This window comes from Gouania willdenowi, chromosome 15 (genome assembly GCF_900634775.1).
Source record: "Gouania willdenowi chromosome 15, fGouWil2.1, whole genome shotgun sequence".
Taxonomy (NCBI): Eukaryota; Metazoa; Chordata; class Actinopteri; order Blenniiformes; family Gobiesocidae; genus Gouania; species Gouania willdenowi.
The window spans coordinates 35,807,566-35,829,609 of NC_041058.1; the positions used below are offsets into that span (position 1 = coordinate 35,807,566).

Genomic DNA, 22,044 nt, shown 5'->3' on the forward strand with positions numbered 1-22,044 from the left:
ATAATTGAATGAAACAGTATTTCCTCCTGAATAGATGTAATTCTATAGTTTTGAGCATTTCCAGTCATTTCCCTCTTGGTGTGGAACCAACATTGACCTTTGTATTTTCAGTTCATCAACATTATTTATATCAATATTATTAGTTTTTACCAGAGTTTCCATGTATTCAAGGTCTCGGGTCCGTCCAGCTTTTCCACCATGTTTCATTCATGTCTTTATTGATGAGTAGAACACTGAGCGGCTGCATTGGTTTAACATGAACAGTCAATCAATAAAGTTAGTAACAGCTTTTCAATGGTTGGAGAAAGTGACTTTAACTGCTTTGAACAGAGTTCAGAACTCACTTCCCTTCATGTTACACCTCCATCTTCACTGGGAGCCAAAGTCTTTTCCACTGTGTAAAATGTAACTACTCAGAGGTGATGTTTCATTATTATCTGAGGTGAAGCAGATAAAAGCACCAGCAGACCCTTGTGACCCAGAGTGATGGAAGAAGCTGCTAAAGAACATGGACGGATGGATTTTCTGTCTGATTCTATTGCCAGTGGAGAACTGACAGCTGTGTCACACGGTGTGGGAATAAGAGAGAGACCAGCTGGATGTAAAGCCCGAGGGAATGATTCATAGGGAATCCATTTTCCAATAGTTTTTAATAATCTAAAGGTTTGTTCCTTCACTGGAGCAGTTCTTACTTCTTACTCTACAAACCCTAATAGGCTGGAGATGTCGCGCGCGAATCACATGACCAATTCAAGACAAACCTGCGGCCAGATGCAGCCACACAAAGGGTTCTTTTAAAGTCGGGTTGAAAGTGAAGACTCAAAACTATAAACCAGTTTTTACATGATCTTGATAGTCTAAGTAGAACAATAGTTCTGATGCAGCGAACAATAAAGTTCTACCTTCTTTCGCAAAATGAAAGCGTTCGGAATCAAAAATACAGCTCTGTCCTATTGGTGGACAGTGTTAGGTCTGTGACGTGTCCCTCTGTCTCATTAGTGGACAGGAACAGTTTATTACAGTAGCACAAATCATTTGTGGCATCTGATTATGAAGTTTTGTAAAAAGCTGTATTATATGATTTGGGAGAAATGCCATATAACTTGTGTGAAACCTCCTTTGCATTAATATTGATAATAATAAGTAATGGTTGAGTGTGGCTGCTGCAGGAGGTTTGGCACTAACTGTAGAGCTCCAGTCTGTCTGAGGCCATTAGCTCACCATTGATCTCTCAGCCTTAAGTGAACAATTATCTGTGTCACATGATTTACTGTATTAAACCATATCCATTTCAATGTATCAGACAATGTTCTTCTCTGGTGGTTTTAGAGGCTCATTACTGAAGTAACCACATTGGAAGATGTACTGTATGCTTTGATATGGGACAGAGTTACACAGTTACAGTATTACAGTATTATAGTATTACAGTATTACAGGACTACAGTATTATAGTATTACAGTATTACAGTATTATAGTATTACAGTATTACAGTCTCTTATGATTACAGTATTATAGTATTGTAGCATTATAGTATTACAGTATTATAGACTTACAGTATTAAAGTATTACAGTGTTATAGTATTACAGTCATATAGTATTACAGTATTATAGTAGTACAGTATTAAAGCATTACAGTATTACAGTATTATAGCATTACAGTCTTACTTTATTATAGTATTATCATATTACAGTCTTATAGTATTACAGTATTATAGTATTATAGTATTACAGTATTACAGTATTATAGTATTACAGTATTATAGTCTTACATATTAAAGTATTACAGTATTATAGTATTACAGTCTTTTAGTATTACAGTCTTACAGTATTAAAGTATTACAGTATTACAATATTATAGTATTGTAATATAAAAGTATTACAGTATTATATTATTACAGTATTACAGTACTATAGTATTGTAGTATTATAGTATTACAGTATTATAGTCTTACAGTATTAAAGTATTACAGTATTATAGTATTACGGTCATATAGTATTACATTCTTACAGTATTAAAGTATTACAGTCTTATAGTATTATAGTATTACAGTCTTACAGTATTATAGTATTACAGTATTACAGTATTATAGTATTACAGTATTACAGTGTTATAGTATTCCAGTATTAAAGTATTACAGTATTACAGAATTATAGTATTGTAGTATTATAGTATTACAGTATTATAGTATTATAGTATTACAGTATTATAGTATTACAGTGTTACAGTATTATAGTATTACAGTGTTACAGTATTATAGTATTACAGTATTATAGTATTACAGTATTATAGTATTACAGTATTACAGTATTATAGTTCTACAGTATTACAGTGTTATAGTATTACAGTATTACAGTATTATAGTACTACAGTATTACAGTATTATAGTATTACAGTATTATAGTAGTGCAGTATTACAGTATTATAGTATTATAGTAGTACAGTATTACAGTATTATAGTATTACAGTCTTACAGTATTAAAGTATTACAGTATTATAGTATTGTAGCATTATAGTATTACAGTATTATAGTATTACAGTCATATAGTATTACAGTATTATAGTAGTACAGTATTAAAGCATTACAGTATTACAGTATTATAGTATTACAGTCTTACAGTATTAAAGTATTATAGTATTACAGTCTTTTAGTATTACAGTATAACAATATTATAGTATTGTAGTATAATAGCATTACAGTCTTATATTATTACAGTATTATAGTATTGTAGTATTATAGTGTTACAGTCTTACAGTCTTACGGTATTATAGTATTACAGTATTATAGTATTACAGTATTATAGTATTACAGTCTTATAGTATTACAGTCTTACAGTATTAAAGTATTACAGTATTACAGAATTATAGTATTGTAGTATTATAGTATTACAGTCTTATATTATTACAGTATTACAGTATTATACTATTGTAGCATTATAGTATTATAGTATTACGGTCATATAGTATTACAGTCTTAGTATTACAGTATTACAGTATTATAGTATTACAGTCTTACAGTATTACAGTATTATAGTATTACAGTATTATAGTATTACAGTCTTATAGTATTACAGTCTTACAGTATTAAAGTATTACAGTATTACAGAATTATAGTATTGTAGTATTATAGTATTACAGTCTTATATTATTACAGTATTACAGTATTATACTATTGTAGCATTATAGTATTATAGTATTACGGTCATATAGGATTACAGTCTTACAGTATTAAAGTATTACAGTCTTATAGTCTTATAGTATTATAGTATTACAGTCTTACAGTCTTACAGTATTACAGTATTACAGTCTTATAGTATTATAGTATTACAGTCTTACAGTCTTGCAGTTTTATAGTATTACAGTCTTACAGTATAAAAGTATTACAGTATTACAGTATTATCGTATTACAGTATTACAGTCTTACAGTATTAAAGTATTACAGTATTACAGTGTTATAGTATTACAGTTTTACAGTATTATAGTATTACAGTATTACAGTCTTACAGTATTAAAGTATTACAGTATTATAGTATTACAGTATTATAGTATTACAGTCTCACAGTATTAAAGTATTACAGTATTACAGAATTATAGTATGTAGCATTACAGTATTACAGTCTTATAGTTTTATAGTATTACAGTCTTACAGTATAAAAGTATTATAGTATTACAGTATTACAGTGTTATAGTATTACAGTATTATAGTAGTGCAGTATTACAGTATTATAGTAGTACAGTATTAAAGTATTACAGTATTATAGTGTTGTAGTATTATAGTATTACAGTCTTATATTATTACAGTATTACAGTATTATAGTATTACAGTATTACAGTGTTATAGTATTACAGTATTATAGTAGTGCAGTATTACAGTATTATAGTAGTACAGTATTAAAGTATTACAGTAATACAGTATTATAGTATTGTAGTATTATAGTATTACAGTCTTACAGTATAAAAGTATTTCAGTAGTACAGTATTACAGTATTACATTATTACAGTCTTTTATTATTACAGTATTACAGTATTATAGTATTGTAGCATTATAGTATTACAGTATTATAGTATTACAGTCATATAGTATTACAGTATTAATCAGAATCAGAATCAGCTTTATTGACCAGGTACAGTTTAGAACAATACGAGGAATTTGACTTGGTAGTTGCAGTGAAAGAAGACACATCAACACACCGGAGCAGCCATTTGTGGCGCCCACATATTTAGGTGAAAAAAAGGATCAACAACAGGAGGAGAGGAGGGGTGAGGGGAAAAAAACTGCCAGTTTGAAACTGATTTCCCTAAACAGAGAAAACAGTGTGAAACCAGGAAAAAAACCGCCTCTGCAAACATAAATGTAAGCATGACACAGTCAAACAACTCGAGACAAGGCATGTAGGAAGGGTTGGGTGGGAGGTTGGCTGGGGGAGGGGGTCAGGTGGGAAGAACAACAGGATTCCAGCTATTTGGGGACATGGGCGTGCTGCCAATGGGCGCTGCAACCACGCCTCCATGCAGCTGTGGATGGGAGGTGGGGAAAGATGGCCGACGAGGCATTTGAAGTTGAAGACCTGTAGCTGCGTTACTGACAACCAGATGACGTGTGGAAAAGTTCAGCATCAACAGTTCCAGGTGGGAATGTAGGGAAGGAGCGGGGGGAGGGAGTGGGGGTAAGAGCCGCCGTCTGCAGAAACTTCCTGGTGATAAGAGATGAGACAACCTTGGCTTTAGCCTTGGCTGGCTGGGGAGCCGAAAGGGAGATAAGCCGGTTTTGGATGAGTTACAGAGAGAGGCTCTTGTTAGGCTCACAAGACCAGACAAAGCAGCAGCTGGGAGAGAGATAAGAAAGGAAGGGAGGGAGAAACAGAGAGTGCGACTGTCCTCGTCGAGAGAAGCAAGAAGACTGTAAAGCATTACAGTATTATAGTATTACAGTCTTACTTTATTATAGTATTATCGTATTAAAGTATTACAGTATTATAGTATTACAGTCTTACAGTATTAAAGTATTACAATATTATAGTATTGTAGTATAATAGTATTACAGTCTTATATTATTACAGTATTATAGTATTGTAGTATTATAGTATTACAGTCTTACAGTCGTACGGTATTAAAGTATTATAGTATTACAGTATTATAGTATTACAGTCTTAGTATTACAGTCTTACAGTATTACAGTATTATAGTATTACAGTCTTACAGTATTAAAGTATTACAGTATTATAGTATTACAGTATTATAGTATTACAGTCTTATAGTATTACAGTCTTACAGTATTAAAGTATTACAGTATTACAGAATTATAGTATTGTAGTATTATAGTATTACAGTCTTATATTATTACAGTATTACAGTATTATAGTATTGCAGCATTATAGTATTACAGTATTATAGTCTTACAGTATTAAAGTATTACAGTCTTACAGTATTACAGTTTTATAGTCTTACAGTATTACAGTTTTATAGTATTACAGTATTATAGTCTTACAGTATTAAAGTATTACAGTCTTATAGTATTACAGTTTTATAGTATTACAGTATTACAGTTTTATAGTCTTACAGTATTATAGTCTTACAGTATTAAAGTATTACAGTCTTATAGTATTACAGTTTTATAGTATTACAGTATTGCAGTTTTATAGTATTACAGTATTATAGTCTTACAGTATTAAAGTATTACAGTCTTATAGTATTACAGTTTTATAGTATTACAGTATTACAGTTTTATAGTCTTACAGTATTACAGTTTTATAGTATTACAGTATTATAGTATTACAGTCTTACAGTGTTATAGTATTACAGTATTACAGTATTATAGTATTACAGTATTACAGTGTTATAGTATTCCAGTATTAAAGTATTACAGTATTACAGAATTATAGTATTGTAGTATTATAGTATTACAGTATTATAGTATTATAGTATTACAGTATTACAGTTTTATAGTATTACAGTATTATAGTCTTACAGTATTAAAGTATTACAGTCTTATAGTATTACAGTTTTATAGTATTACAGTTGTTACGGCTGAATTCACGGTTGACCTTATTTGGAGACATGATTCATTGCTCTGGTTGAATGATGGAATCCAGGAGAAGCATTGATGATTTTATATAAAAAGTTTATTCTATTGCTAAGTAAAAAAGGTACAAGATGGAACAAAATGAAACAAAATTAGCGTCCGTCCAGGCGGACGTCTGAAGGAAGTGCCGCGCCCTCTAACAGTTTCAGCTTAAGCTTTTTATACAGATAAGAAAAGGTCCCAACAGTGAGAGACAAAAGGGAGGGAGTCAGATGCCCATAGTGGAATTGTTGGAGGATGATGAAGATGTTATGAGAAGGTTTGGTTCCAGTCTTTATCTTCTTGATAAGTGTGTGCGTCAGTGTATGTCTGCATGTGAGCAGAGATTCTGGCCTTGGCAGAGACTGTGCTGCACTGAGAATAATACGATCTGTACTGTTTAATCATGATTCAGCTGTTCAAAAGTGTAAAGATTAATGGAGTCGTCATGTATTAAAACATGACAAATTGTACACATGAACATACATTTGAGGATATGATGATGAATATAAAAATGACCATAACACAGTATTACAGTTTTATAGTCTTACAGTATTAAAGTTTTATAGTATTACAGTATTATAGTATTACAGTCTTACAGTATTATAGTATTACAGTATTACAGTATTATAGTATTACAGTATTATAGTATTACAGTATTACAGTGTTATAGTATTCCAGTATTAAAGTATTACAGTATTACAGAATTATAGTATTGTAGTATTATAGTATTACAGTATTACAGTATTATAGTATTACAGTATTACAGTATTATAGTATTATAGTATTATAGTATTACAGTATTACAGTATTATAGTATTACAGTATTACAGTATTATAGTATTACAGTATTATAGTTCTACAGTATTACAGTGTTATAGTATTACAGTATTATAGTACTACAGTATTACAGTATTATAGTATTACAGTATTACAGTATTACAGTATTATAGTATTACAGTATTATAGTTCTACAGTATTACAGTGTTATAGTATTACAGTATTATAGTACTACAGTATTACAGTATTATAGTATTACAGTATTATAGTATAATAGTGGGTTTAATACTATGCAAAGACATAAATATGATATCAACCATCTAATAATCTCTATTAGTGCTCAGATTAGGTTTACTACTAAACTTCTGTAGTGACTCAAAAAGTGTCACGAGTTAGCATCATATGCTCATAAGGGGGCGGGGATAATAAATTCAGGCTTGTCATTGGCTTTAGAAAGTATTTCAACCAATCAGAGAGCTGGATAAAACATGACTCTGGTAAAAGTTTTGAAGTTGTTCCCTTATTTGAGTAAAAGTGAAAAAGTATATGCTACTAAATGTACTTAAGTAAAAAAAAGTAAAACAAATGTCCTTTTGATGATAAGACAGGGTTTTTAAACCAGCAAATTCTATATTTTTAATTTTTTTAAGAACTTTTAGAAAACTGTTACATGGAAATGAATTAAATGTGTTACCATTGAAAACCTGGAGAATTTAGAACTCATTCTAAATAAAATATGTAAAAAAAAAAATGTGTCAAAAAAAAAAAGAAGCTCAATAAAACCGAGAGCAGTTTTGAGTTGAACATTTTCAAAAACTTGAAAATATAAACCATGAAACTCTTGGAGCTGTCGAACAAAAAAAAGCTCAAACTACTAAAGTTTTTCATTTAACCTGAAGAGAATCATGTTCTCCAGATGTGTGGAATGACCAGCATTAGCTTCACCTCCAGTGTGGTGGTTGTTGGTTTGAGTCTTTTTACGTTGTGACGTCATCTTTCAGGTCTTAACAGTAACGAGCTCATTTATAAATGTATGCAGTAGAAAATACAGATATTTGTTTTAAAAAGTAAAAGTAAAAGTTACATTTTGTTTTTTTGTTTACTAGTACTGCTAGTACACTTAAAATACCTCACTGGTAGTACTCGTAGGATGTTTTAGTCTATTAGTAATACTAGTAAAGCCAATAGATTCACTGGTAGTACTAGTCAGAGTACAGACTCCGCCCACAATGAGGCAGAAACATGTTAATCATGTGATGAATTGTCTTCATTCCTTCCTTCTAACAGTGTTACTGCAGATTATAATTCCTCTTCTTTGGTAGCAATAATTGTCTGTTCCTCCATGCTAACGTAGGCGGCTCTGCACTGTTTCTACATGGCTAGCCCCGCCCCTTTGATGTGAATGCACTGATCCAGGTTAGAAAACCCTGGTAGTTGTGGTGAAGCTAACGGAGAGTTATCAGAATACGTTAATCCAAAGCTCTGTTAGGAGTTTTTACGAGCTTTGCCTCCAAATCACACACAAAAACAACTGAAATAAAGTACTAACTTGTTTCACACTACGCAAATCCTCCTTTTGTAACGTGTTATTGTTCAAATTGTTCTAACTACTCAGATTTTATTTCTGTATTAAACTCTTTAAACCACTTGAAAGTCAGTTATTTAATGAATGAATCACTAAATCCATTAGTAAACTAACACATTCTGTTAAAGTGCATCCGTTATTGTGATATTATTATTATTATTATTATCACTGGTCATTAATGTGATGAATCGTTGGTTGACTGATAGAATTCATGTGAAAAACAAAGTTCCTGAAGTGTTTCCTGTCAGTGGTGGATCATCATCTCCTCCTGTTCCATATCTACATGTATCTACATCTGTTGAACCAGCCCCAGGCTTTGTTTTTACACACCAACACTTAGCAGTGTGTAAACCTATCACCACCTCCTCCATGTGCACCTAAAAATAACCTCTGGAACCATCTCAAACCTTTAATTCTGTGATGGTGTGGTGGTGCTTCATGTGTCTACATAAGGCAGTGAGCATCAGTGTTTATGTGAGCTAACTCAGGTCCATGTTTACTGTGACACTGAACAGTTAACAGAGCTGTTAGAGGCTCAAACCATTTATGGGCAGTGGAGTCACATGAAGAACCTACACCATCATTCTGGGATTGTCCAAGCAAAACCTCAGCACTGTTAGCAGTACCAGGTACTGTGTGGTACATGGACCATACATAGACCATACATAGACCACATGGACCATACATAGACCATACATGGACCACATGGACCATACATAGACCATACATGGACCAACAGAGAGGCCTCCAGGGTAGGGTAACCAGACGCCCAGATTTACCCGGGACAGTGTTGGTCGATTTCCCCCAAACCATTGATTTGTCCTGGATTTTCACAAGTTCAGTCCAGTTTATTTATTTAATAAAATAAAAAGGTAAATACAGCAGAGAAAGACGTAACCTGGGTTGTTTATTATTCCATATAAATTTGGTAAAGTTTTTATTTAATGATGAAAACAAAGAGGCAGGAATATGTAGAGGAATAGATTAAAAAGATAGAGAAACTTTGGAAGAATCGATATTTTTATCATAATAATGCAACCTATGATCACATCCCATCTTTCTCATAATTCTAAAACCTTTTGTACGAGAGGGTCATTATTGATAGAAACCATTTTCTTTATTTCAGGGTGTTTTTGTTCAGAAATAACAGGAAGTTTTTCTTCTGGTTAACTTTGTATCCAGAGAAATCACCAAAAACACAAGAACTGACTTCTTCAAGTTAGTTAGAAATTAAAAAATATCATCCACAAAAATGGATAACTGATGTTCTGTTTGTCCTATTTTTATCCCAGTCAGCTCGGGGAGTTGCGTTTAGCCATAGCAAGCGACTCAGTGGTAAAAATAAATAACAGTGGGCTAAGGGGACGTCCCTGTTGGCTGGATCTACAAAGTTTTATAGGCGTTGACATCTGACTATTTGTTCCAACTTTAGCGTTAGGTTCTGTGTATAATAATCGGAGCCATTTAAAATATTTTTCTCCCAGACAAAATGCTTTGAGGGTTTTGGTCAGCGGCAGATTATTTTTCATACAATATATTCAAAAGTCGACAGAATAAATCCATTTTAATCATTAGAAATTAGTTTTGGAGTGTGTGATTCAATCCTACGAGCTAAGGCCTTGCAAAATATTGTTGTGTGACAGAACATTAGTGATACGGGGCAATATGAACCCATTTCTGTTGGAGTTTTACCTGGTTTTTAAATGACAGAACTAGATACTATTCTCATAGGACTCATTAAACATTTCAAGCAGGTGAGGCAATAATTTGTCAGAGAATCTCTTATAAAATTCAATCGGGAGTCCGTCAGGGCCCGGGGCCTTTCCACTGTTCATTAGTTCTTCTACACTATTTTTAGTCTCTTCAGGTAGGATTGGAAATTGCAAAAGCATTGTTTATACGTGTTGGGTCTAGGACGTTTTCTCCATCGTGGAGTGTCATTCAGTAAATGGCTCTATCTGATTGTATTTGTTTGAGCTTCCCTGCCTTCTCCCCCTGATCATAGTATGACTGTTTCAACCACAATAAGTTTGTAGCTATTTTGTTAGCACTGAGTTCATTATATTCAGTCTTTAATAAAAGGAGCTTCTTATATTTTTCAGTGTCATCTTGGTGATATAAGTGGTCTTGCCATTCTTTTATTTGTTTTTCGACCTTTTTGCACTACAAATGAAAGCATACGCAAAGAGTTTTTTTGGAAATTCTGTCATCTTATAACTGAGTTTAAAAATCTGGTTTCCCTAAGTTACACACGACAACCATCAGAACATACAGGCTGTGTTCCAATACCCACACTACGCCCTACAGACTTCTACAAAGGGCCACTTTGTTTAAAGGCAAGGAAAGTCATTTTTGAAAGCTAGCATGATCTTGGATGTAGCATTCTCTGAGGGCTCCGCCTTTACCCCCCCCCCCCCTTTGTGCTCCCTCTCAAGCCACGCCCCTCACTCACATGCACGAGCGCCGGTGCTCCAGAAGAGGAGCTCAGCTCATCACTTGCATTGTGTAGAAACTACATCATCTCATGTCTCATTCAGCAGTAAGTAAACACTAAACTTTATCATTATATATATATCTATACTATAATCCTTTTCGGTATTGAGCGCGGTACTTTGGGTTTCGGGTCACCGGATCATGACTTCATTGTGTCGCACTTTGTTTTGGTTTAAAAAGGAAGGTCAATATTAAAAACAAATGTATAAAAGTTATTTAAGTTCATATTTCATGGTTATTTAAAATTATTCCCGTGATCCCAAACTGGACTCCACTTCCTCCTCCGTCTCAATACTGTGGGCGGCGGCTGTGCTGACGGCCATTAGCCAACCTTATCACAAACATTCTGCTTCTTGAGACAGAGGAATGAGAGGATGTGTCCACTGTGATTAACGTTTATTCTGCGCAAGGGTGAGTTTTTCTTCTTATGTTAAGATGCTAGCAGCTACAATGTAAACACACACACACTGATGTGCGTGCATATTAGCCGTGTGTGAGGGTCCCGGGACGTACATGCTGAACGCACACCGAGCCGTTTAGAGAGAGAGTTGCGACTTTGGTGTTACTGTCACGGTTAGTTGTGGGTATGGACCCAAATGCAGGGAAAGATGGAGGCAGGATGCAGGAATAGCGTTCTTGGAACAAGTCCATGTTTATTTACCAAACAAAAGTAACTTAAATCCAACGAGGCAGGAGGTACAGGGAACAAAACGCAGCAGGACACAAGGAGAGACAACATACAATGATCCCACAGCCATACTGTGTCCAAACACTCAGCTAAATAGTGGAGGAGGCCTGATTGGGAATGGGCCACACCTGGGTGGAAACACGAGGGAGCTAATCAATCACCAACCAAGCACACAGACATCACTGAGGGGTGGAGCCACAAACAGGAATCCCTGAAACACCGACAACACTCAGAATAAACAAAGACACAGAATAACAAAACACCCAACAGAACATAACAGTTACAAACGTTTATTTTTTGTGGTACTTTACGGATCCATTTTCTTTTCTCTCAACAACCTGTGATGGATTATGTGCATGCGCACGGCTGATGTATGTGTGTGTGTGAGAGATAACCCACAGAAGAGATGGAGGTAGCGACAGGTAGCAAGTGTCTCTCTTTTCTCTCTCTCTCACACACACACACAAAACACGCCTCCACCACACATAAGGTATTTATAATAAAAATACTAAATTAGTAAAATAAAACAATAAACTAAACAATATTTATACAAAAAGTACACAAAACGACAACAAAAATGCACAAAAAAATACAAAATGACTCCAAAAACATACATTACAGAAAAATACACCAAACAAAAAAAATTAAATATGAGTAAAAACAACAAATTCATTTATCATATTCATGTCTCATAGAATTAAACCAGATAAATCACACACTATTTTATTTTACACCCACAAACAAACCCTTTATAACACTACAGAGTACAGTATGTACACCTCTATGTACATACAACCTTCAAACACATACTCATTTGGCCATAATTGACAACTCTACTTAAGCTCCTCCCACTATATGAATACATACTTCAGACGGGCACTGTACTAGTACACGTTAAAAAATCTGACTAAAAACTCCATTTTCACTCTGTCAGCGATGACACGCTTTCAGTGTGAGCTCGTGCACGCGAGGGGTCGCCATTGGTTGAAGTTATTACAGGTTTACAGCTTCTACAGATGATGGAATTTCTTTGTTCCTTTTTCAGAGAACATAAGATCTGAATTTTTGTCAGGACATAAAGACAATTTATATATATAAACAAATAAATGAGCACAATAACCCAAACAAACATGGACTGAAAGCTAAAAGCTAAACAGGAACAGGTTTAACAGGAGGAAGAGAACAAACACACATTCACACAAAGATGATAAAAAACTACAGACTGGAGCAAACAGAGCCACAGAAAACACACACAAACATTCAATAAAGGTCAAATTAACACCAATCAGAATAATATCAGCCTTATGTGATTATTAAAGCTGGATTTTACCTGAAATCACCTGTGTCGTGTTAATATCCTGCTTCATAGTACAGCTGCAGTTTGGTTAGGTGAAGTTAATGGAGCGTTATCAGGATATACTGATCCAGCTTCATAGTACATCATTAAAACAGGAAATGCATTCCATCGTAGAACAATAAACAAATAATGTAATTATGTAGTAATAATGATTTATCGATGAACAAATAAAGAAATGAATAAAGTTGTAAATCCACACCAATGTCTAACCCTTGGTAGTGTCAGAGCATGTTGTCGTTTGTTTTTACCAAGTATTCCTTACATTAGCCATGTATTAAAGAAGTATCTGTTGTTTATAGATCATGTTCTCTGCAATCATGACTTCACACGTGATTCGTCTGCAAAGCAAACCATAGAAATCAGAATGAAGTACTTTATGTCACGGTGAGGAGACGCATTGACTGACGGACAGAAGACGGACATGTTTATGTACAAAAAACAACAAAGTAAAAATAACCCGAGGACACAAAACCTGACTCACAAGAAGAGACAATAACTCACAGTTGTCGTCACCTCTCATTAATAAAGATTGTTTTTAATCTGTAAATATATGCCGTATATAATATTTGTGACATTTGACTTTAAGTTCATTCTCTTACTCAAAGGATTCACGAACCTTTGGATTGGTATGGGTCGCTGATTGTAAAGTTACTGATGCTAAAATAAACAGTGAAAAACATTTTCCAACAAACCACGTTTAAAAATAAGTGTGAATTTTTTTCATGTTAATGTTGACCAAATTTACAGCAATGATTGTTAAATTTGTGATATTTACGTAATATGTCAGTGTTAAATCTAAATGCTAAATGTGACATCTAAATATAACATTTAAATATAAATGATAAATGTAAATCATAAATGTTAAATCTAAACGTTAAATCTAAACGTTAAATCTAAATATTAAATCTAAACGTTAAATCTAAATGTTAAATCTAAACGTTAAATCTAAATCTATGAGCATTTATTTTGGAACTTACAGTGAATTTGCATATTAGCTAAATATGTAGGTTCACCCGTGACATTTAGATTTAACAACTAGATATTAATATTTAACACAACATTAAATGTAACATTTAGATTTAGATTTAATATTAATGTTTAAATTCAACATTAAGATTTAACATTGACGTAATTTAAAAAAAAAAAGTAAATATTACTATTTATTGCTGTAAATCAGGTCAAAAGTTACGTAATAAAAAAATCACATACTTTTCTAATGTGATTTGTTTGTTTATTTCACGTGTAACTTTACAAACGGCAACCCGTAGATTATTAAAGCCTTCAGGCTGTGATTGGTGCTCAGATGGTGTGTGTGTGTGTGTGTGTGTGTGTGTGTGTGTGTGTGTGTGTGTGTGTGTGTGTGTGTGTGTGTGTGTGTGTGTGTGTGTGTGTGTGTGTGTGTGTCACACACTCAGAGAGCTATGCTCATAGAGCAGCACACAGAGAACCAGGAATGTCTGTGACGAAGAGGAATTGTGTGAGTCCCTCAGAGGAGGCTCATAGGTGCACAGCCCGGCTCTGGAGGATCGTCCCTCACCTCCTCCTCTGTTTGTCCCTCGTGGCTTACGCAGCCCTGGGGGCTTTGATCTTCAAACACATCGAGGGTCGCAGCCCTTCTCCTCTACAGCAGGAGTACCACGAGTTCCTGAGAGATCTGGTCCTCATCGTGCAGAACGTCACCAGTGAGTCCATCACCATCATCATCATCAGTCCTCACTCACACACACACACGCTCTGTGTGCAGGTAACAGCAGTTCCACGCACGAGCATGCCGTGCACGTGGTGAAGGAGAAGATAAGGACAGACTTCAAGTCAGTGTGGTTCCAGAGCCCAGAGAGATGGAGCTTCCTGGGATCCATGTTCTTCTGCTGCACTGTGTTCACCACCGTAGGTAAGATGATCACAATCAATCAATACATTAGTTACTACTGATCAGTAATTGTTCATCATCATCCTCAGAGGAAGGTTCATCAGTAGGGCTGTACATTGTCATCAATCTAATGATATGATAGTTCCAGTGACGTGCTGTGACCACTAGGGTTGGGTAGGCACGTTGCAAATCCAGACCACCAATGATTATTTCATATGTTTCTACTGTCAAGTGTTAATTCAATTCAAATCAATTTTATTTGTATAAAGCAATTTCCAACAAAGTCATCTCAATGCGCTTATCAAAATATAAAATTTGTAATAAGAAAGAAAAAACCCAACAAGATCCCATTGAACAAGTATTTATCATCTAACAAAATCAACATCATAAACACCATTAAAGAAACATAAACAATTATTTAATATAGCCTCCATACTCTCCAACAACATATATCTCATGACACGGCAGCACATCTGTTGTTTGTGTTGGAAACACAGAAACATGGAGAAAATAACAACAACAACAACTCTGAACATCCTCAGTGAGGAGCATCCACAAAGTCAAGCCTTCCTTTTGTTCTATTCACTGTAGAAAGAAGTGTTGTGGAGACCAAATTTTAAAGGTCTCGGTCTCAGAAGCATTTTGACTCAGTCTGTGTGTGTGTGTGTGTGTGTGTGTGTGTGTGTGTGTGTGTGTGTGTGTGTGTGTGGAGCTTTGTCAACAACAATTTCACTTCTGGACGGCATGGCAAGTGAAACCTATTCAGCTTTTGACCTCAGAGTGTGAGGGGGCGCTAGCGCACCATCTATATCTATTTCACTGCACAGCTCACTTCCGGTGTGTGCCAGATCTTTTGAGGAAAAATACTTTTTTACTGTTCTTTATTTGGTGATGACATTTCACTAGTGACCGTTCACTATTTAGACGGACAGACCTCACCCGGAAGTTATTGACGGCAATGGCTGCTGTGTTGAAAGCTGCACATTTCTCAGCAGTGTGTGTGTGAGAGAACCAACGGAGGAGATTTGTGTCCAAGGTAGAGAGTCACACACACACACACACACACGTCGATCAGGTGTGCTTCACTATTTTTTATTTATTTTTTTTTTTTTTTCTTTTCGGCCGCCTGGTGGGTATGTCCTGCCATCTGCGGACTGGTGGGTGGGTCCGGGGCATCTTTGGCTGGGGGCTGCTGTCCTGCGCTGGATGTGTGCCGTTGGGGTGCCTCCGTCCCCGCGGTGGGGGTCGCCGGTTGCTCGCGGGCCGGCGGGGGGCCCTGCCCCGTGGCTTGCGCTGTCCGGGGGGCGGCGGGCCCGGGGCTGCTGGCCTTGTGCCGTCTAGGGCTGTGCGGTCCTGCTGGGCTGTGGCCGGGTCCTGGGGTGGGGTGGGGGGCGCGTCCCGGGGGGCTTGGCCCGGGGGCTTGCCCTTGGGGGGTCCTTGTTCCGGGGGGTGCTCCTGGGGCCCGGGGTGCTTGGCCGGCTGACCGGGCCGGTCCTGGCGGGGGTCTTCCGGGGCGGGTGGCGCGTGCCACGCCCTTGCATACCTTCTGGTGCGGCCCCTGCTTGGGCAATCCCCGTGAGGCAGGGTGTCGGGGCCACAATAGGGGGCCTCATCCCGGCGGGGCGGTCTGGCTTGGCCTCTGGAGGGGGCCCTGGCTTTAAAGAACTGAAGCTCGTGGCGCGGGCGGCATCAGCATCTGGGGCGCCCGGGGGGGCTAGGTTGGGGTGCCTGGGGACCGGCGGGGGGACTCCCAGCCGCATAAGGCACCAGGGGGCCGCTGGGAGTCCCCTGGTGCCTTATGCGGCTTGGGGTGTGGTCGTCCGCCCTGGGCGGGCTGCTCCTGGTGCTGCATCCGTTCCGGGTCCTCCTGGCCTGGGGTCGGTTCCCTGCTGGCTCTGGGCTCGCCGGCGGGTGCCTGCCGGCTGCCCATTCGGCATGGCTCTGGTCGTCTGCTGGGCGTGGGCTTCGGCTCCTCCGCTGGGGTCTCGGGCGGGGAGTTCTCTGGGCCCTCCCCTCGGGGGGCTGGGTGCGGGGGTGTGGGTGGTGGTGGGGAGGGTGGGGGGCTGGGGGGCCTGGGGGTTGGGGGTTGGGATCGGTGGCGTGGTGCGCTGGGTCCTTGGCTCCTTGGGGCCTTCTCGGGTGTGTATGGGGGGGCAATGGCTGCCTCTCGGCTTGGGATCTTGGGGGCGTTTGGGGGGCTGCTTGGCCGTGGGGTGGTCGCCGGGGGCCCCTGCATTTCCCGCTCTTTCTGCTGGCCCGACTGCTTCTTCGGGCCCGGGGGCGGCCCATGGGTTTTGCAGTAGCGGTTCTTGGAATCACATTTGTCATGGACGCACTGGCCTCGGGCTGTGGGATAACACTCATACTGGGCTCAACCACAGACACGTTGTTCCCAAATACCTGTTTTATGGAATTTTCACTCACTTCCTCCTCTGTTCACAGCCACCACCATTATTCCTAAGCCGCACACTGGTCACCAAACTGGCTTGACAACACAACAATAAGCACAATATACACAACCACAATTTCACATCACATCACTTGTAACTTATTGACTATTCCCCACCCATTTGTTTTCCTATCTTGTATCCCTCCTCCCTGTTAACTCCCCCCTCCAACCCCTCACCTTGGTGTAACACTGCCCTCTCTTTTTTACATCCTCCCTTTAATAAAGTATTTACCCTTCCCTAGGGAGGGCTGGTGATGGTCACAATTATGCAATGAAATAAATAAATTTATTTAATCGCAATAATAAAATATGCATTGCTGTTAAAAGATTGCACTTCTTGTAGTGTTAACCTTCAACAGCATGTGCAGACAAGGTAAAAAAAAAAAGGTGTGCTTCACTATTGATCACCGTCTACGTGACATACGTGCAGGTATGTGAGTGTGTGAGTGTATAACGCACAGCGTTTAAAATAACGGTGTTAGGTAACGGCGTTTGTTTTTCAGTAACGGGGTAATTTAACTAATTACTTTTTACGCCGTTACGTTGTTATCGTTACTGAACGTTAAATGCGGTGCGTTACATGTATTGATTGAATAAACTGTTATCCGAAAGCATCCCTGGATCCTCAGCTGTAGTGAGGAGGTGGGTTAAAAACAAGGTGAGACATTATGATTGGCTAAGGCAACGTGCCAGCACACACACACACACACACTACAGATGTGATGAATCAGCAGAAATGGTGAGTGTGGAACAATCTGATGAAAAGTTGTCATTTTTAAGGTAACGATACAAACGCTACTTTATATTAATTATGGTCAAAGACAAGAACGTACATGTGAGTGAAGGAGGAGTGAAGACTTTGTCCACATCTGTTGTAAACAACTCAAAATTAATGAAGCACCTCACGACAACACACACATCTAAAAAATGTGAATTATTTGACATAGAGCAACTTTTTTTTTTTTCTTTTTAACAGTAGTTAAATAATTACTTTCCTTGGTAATGAGTTACATTTATTCTAGAGTAATTCAGTTACTAACGCAGTTACTTTTTGGAACAAGTAGTGAGTAACTATAACTAGTTACTTTCTTAAAGTTACGTTCCCAACACTGATAACGGATCATCATTTAGTCCGGTTACAGTCTGTGTCACGACACCCATCCAAATAAAACTGATGTGGCTGAAGTAGCATGGTTTATTGAACAACAAATGGTCAGTGCCATGGGTACAGATGGATGTACCAAAAATGTTTCTATCTCATAATTATGACTTTACTAATTCACAATTATTAATTTACTAACTCATAATTATGACTTTTTTTCTCATAATTTCTTTTGTTGTTGAATTCTTTTTGGATCCTGAGATATTTTCAGTCTGATCTAAGTTTAGGTCTGAGATGAAAATGCCATTCATCTTTGTGTGTGTGTGTGTGTGTGTGTGTGTGTGTGTGTGTGTGTGTGTGTGTGTGTGTGTGTGTGTGTCGCAGCTGTTTGTCCTTGTGTCTCTGTGGGTCTGATTCATGTAATGAACATGTGTGACAGGCTCAGACTGAAGGAACGCTCACAGATAGAGTTTCACCTTTTCAACCACAACAGGGATGGAGATGATTTCATGAAGATATTTATCAGATATCAGTGCTAGAGCGTCTGCATCATAGCATGAAGGTTTGGATTACAATATGATAAAAGGTTAGGATGAATTAATGACCAAATGAAAGAGAAAAAAAAGAAATTATTGAAATGATACAGAGATTGGAAGTAATTTAAAAAAAAAACTGTCAAAATGTCTTTTGGTTGCTCTAAAAAAAAACTAGGAATAAACCTCTTTTGTTTACAAAATAATGATAAAAACAGTAGTAGACAATAAAGCAGAGAAGAAGAGCTCTCCTACGGGACCTTTACCCTCCCTTAAACAGTGCGCTGACACACTCTGGTGGCTGAAGTTAGCGAGTAAATCACGAACTGTTGAAGACATACAAACCCTGAGATAAACAAAAGAGATTTACATTGACATTTTTAAAAGGAAATTAAATTAATATGGTGAATAATAATGTGTTGAGTTAAGAATTTATCTAATAAAACGTACATTTCAAAGATTTTAAGAACATTGAATGCTCCCTTTAAGTTTAACTGATAAGTAGCTCCTCCCACCCCTCAGTTAGGAATCACAGGATAATGCAGCTAAAATAGATGAATGAATGAAACGTCTTCTACTGTAAAGTCTGTTTTCACTGAGTGTGTCTGAATGAGAGTAAAAGCCTTAAGTTACACTAACAGAGCCTTTTTAATGCTGGTAAAACATAAACTCTCCAAATGCAAAGCAGCGTTTAAACTTGTCCTGTGAGGATGGGCAAAAGGAAGCCAGCTAATGGCTAATGGCTAATGGCTAATGGAGCAGCTACAGGAAGCTTTAACATCACCACAGAAAGCGTATTATCAGCTGTATGAGCTCCATCCTTTCCTCTATCACTTCATATCCGCCACAGAGGCTGGTTAACAGCCTCCATATATCAGTCTTTCAAAGTCCATTAGGGTTTGTCTATAGACTTACATCATATTATATAAGATACCAAACTGTAGCGTCACTTCACACTGTTGTAGGTAAAAGTTGTTCCATGAATGGAATAAAAAGTTTTAATTTTTGTCACATATGAACAAACAAAACCTTAGCAAATATCATATTATTTTGATCAAAGTGTTCAGCTCTTTACATCCTTCATTGTTCAACTCTGACACATAATCAGAGTGTTGGATAAAAGCTGCTGTTGTTTTAAAAGACACAATCTGGCCTTGATCAATAAATCAAAGATGATTGGATAAAAAAAAGATGGCAAAACACACAAAATGACAAAAGAAATACACAAAAGAACAGAAGAATATGCAAAATAACCAAATAAATCCACAGAAATAAATAGAAAAACCCACATAAATAACAGAAAAAAGTACAGACAAGAAAAACACACAAATGACTCCAAAAACACATGAAATCACAAGAAAAACACACCAAATGACAGAAAAATACACAAAAATAAACAGTGTTTGACTCCATGTTGGTTCTAGATTGTTCCCAGTATTCCCAGTATCTCCTCACTCCACTACACAATCGCTTTGTGTGAACCCCAAAATAAACATCCTCCTTTGTTTTGCTGCAACTTTCAGTGAAAACATCAGAAATGTGTTGGAAGTATGAATGAAGTAAAAACAGCCATACTGCATGTCTGGAGTTCTTCACTGACCCTGGTCTTCGTGTATTTGGTTGTTCTCAGATCTCCTTTGTTCCAGTTCTAAAGTCATGACTAACTTTCTTGTTTTTTTTCTCAGGCTATGGAGAGATCTACCCAGTCACTCTACCAGGGAAGGTGGTGTGTGTGCTGTACGCCATGATGGGGATCCCCCTCATGCTCCTGGTGATCATGGACGTGGGTGACTTTCTGGCTCTGGTGATGTCTCGAGCTTACGTTTACCTCCACAGCCTTTGGATTAAACTCCGCTCCCGTACGTGGTCACCCTGGAAAAGCCATAACAGGGCCATGAACCGGAGGCCTCGCACCCTGGAGGACGGTACCTTCGTCTTCAGTCACGACATGGTGATCCGGGAGCCCCTGGACATCCGGCAGGTCCTGCAGAGCCAAGAACACGTACGACACATGTCCAGCCATCTCCAGAACAACAAGGAGATCTTTGAGAAGATCTTAGCCCGGGAGGCGTTTGTGAGGAAAGGACCTCTGCTGCAGACCAAATCCTGCCCAGAACTGAACCAGTTGCCCCCGCCCCCTAAAGGCTACGTCATCTGGGACTTCACCGGACTAGGAGATGGAATGGAAACCCTGGATGTGCCCTTCATTCTCATCCTCTTTATCGTGTTCGCCTACATCTGCTTTGGGGGTTTGATTCTTCCTTTGTGGGAAAAACAGTTAAAGGACTTTGATTCGTACTACTTCTGCTTCATCACACTCACCACCATCGGCTTCGGGGACATCATTCCTCACCATCCCAACTACTTAATGATCACCTCGCTTTTCATCATCGTGGGCATGGCCATCATGTCCATGGCCTTCAAACTCAGCCAAACTCGTATCGTCAGCTGTTATCAACAATTTATCAAGTTTATCAGCAGAGGAAATGTGGAGACTTTGAAAGAAGAAGTTTACAACTAGGACAATGTTGTCCTACATGTTTATCACAAGGCTTGTTTTATTATTAGCATGAACCACATAGAAAGGGTGCATGTGCCTTTATATTATTGTTTTTAAATAAGTAACACATCAAAGATTTCATTAAACCAAATAATCTAATCAGAAATATTATTTAATTTTCAATCACACATAAAGTGATGATGGATTTATGGAACCGATACGTATCAATGATATTTGGAAGTTTTAAAAACTCAACCAATATCTGCAGTTAAAGTATCTGCTGATATATACTGTAAAATATGATTATTGATCTGCTCAGGATATTCACTGAACATGAACGCAAACTCTACGGTGGTCGATTCGAATCACAATTCATATTTACCGATTCGATTCATGGATGATGTTGATTAATTTAGAACGATTCAGTGACTTTAAATTGATTCAGTGACTTTTTATTCCTAATAATAATAATGTGTACAGTGTGAGTGAAATAAATTCATGATACTGGACAGTACAGGTGAGCTTTACTAGATTCATGTTGTTTATTATAATGGAATCATCTACAGTATAAATGAATGATTGAACTAATAAAGTCCAACCAACACTTCAGTTTGAATTAACAGGATG

At 37.4% G+C, this 22,044-nt stretch overlaps 1 protein-coding gene and 1 pseudogene across 1 annotated transcript; both read left to right on the forward strand.

The window, feature by feature from the left end:
- The first annotated feature begins 915 nt into the window (after positions 1–915).
- Positions 916–3,768, forward strand: LOC114476352 (uncharacterized; annotated as a pseudogene).
- A 10,618-nt stretch (positions 3,769–14,386) lies between these two features.
- Positions 14,387–21,576, forward strand: kcnk18 (potassium channel, subfamily K, member 18). The gene is made up of 3 exons (XM_028469271.1): positions 14,387–14,645; positions 14,708–14,854; positions 20,603–21,576. The coding sequence occupies exons 1-3, from the start codon at positions 14,417–14,419 to the stop codon at positions 21,436–21,438; spliced, it is 1,212 nt and encodes a 403-aa protein (XP_028325072.1). The 5' UTR covers positions 14,387–14,416; the 3' UTR covers positions 21,439–21,576.
- Positions 21,577–22,044: the final 468 nt, after the last annotated feature.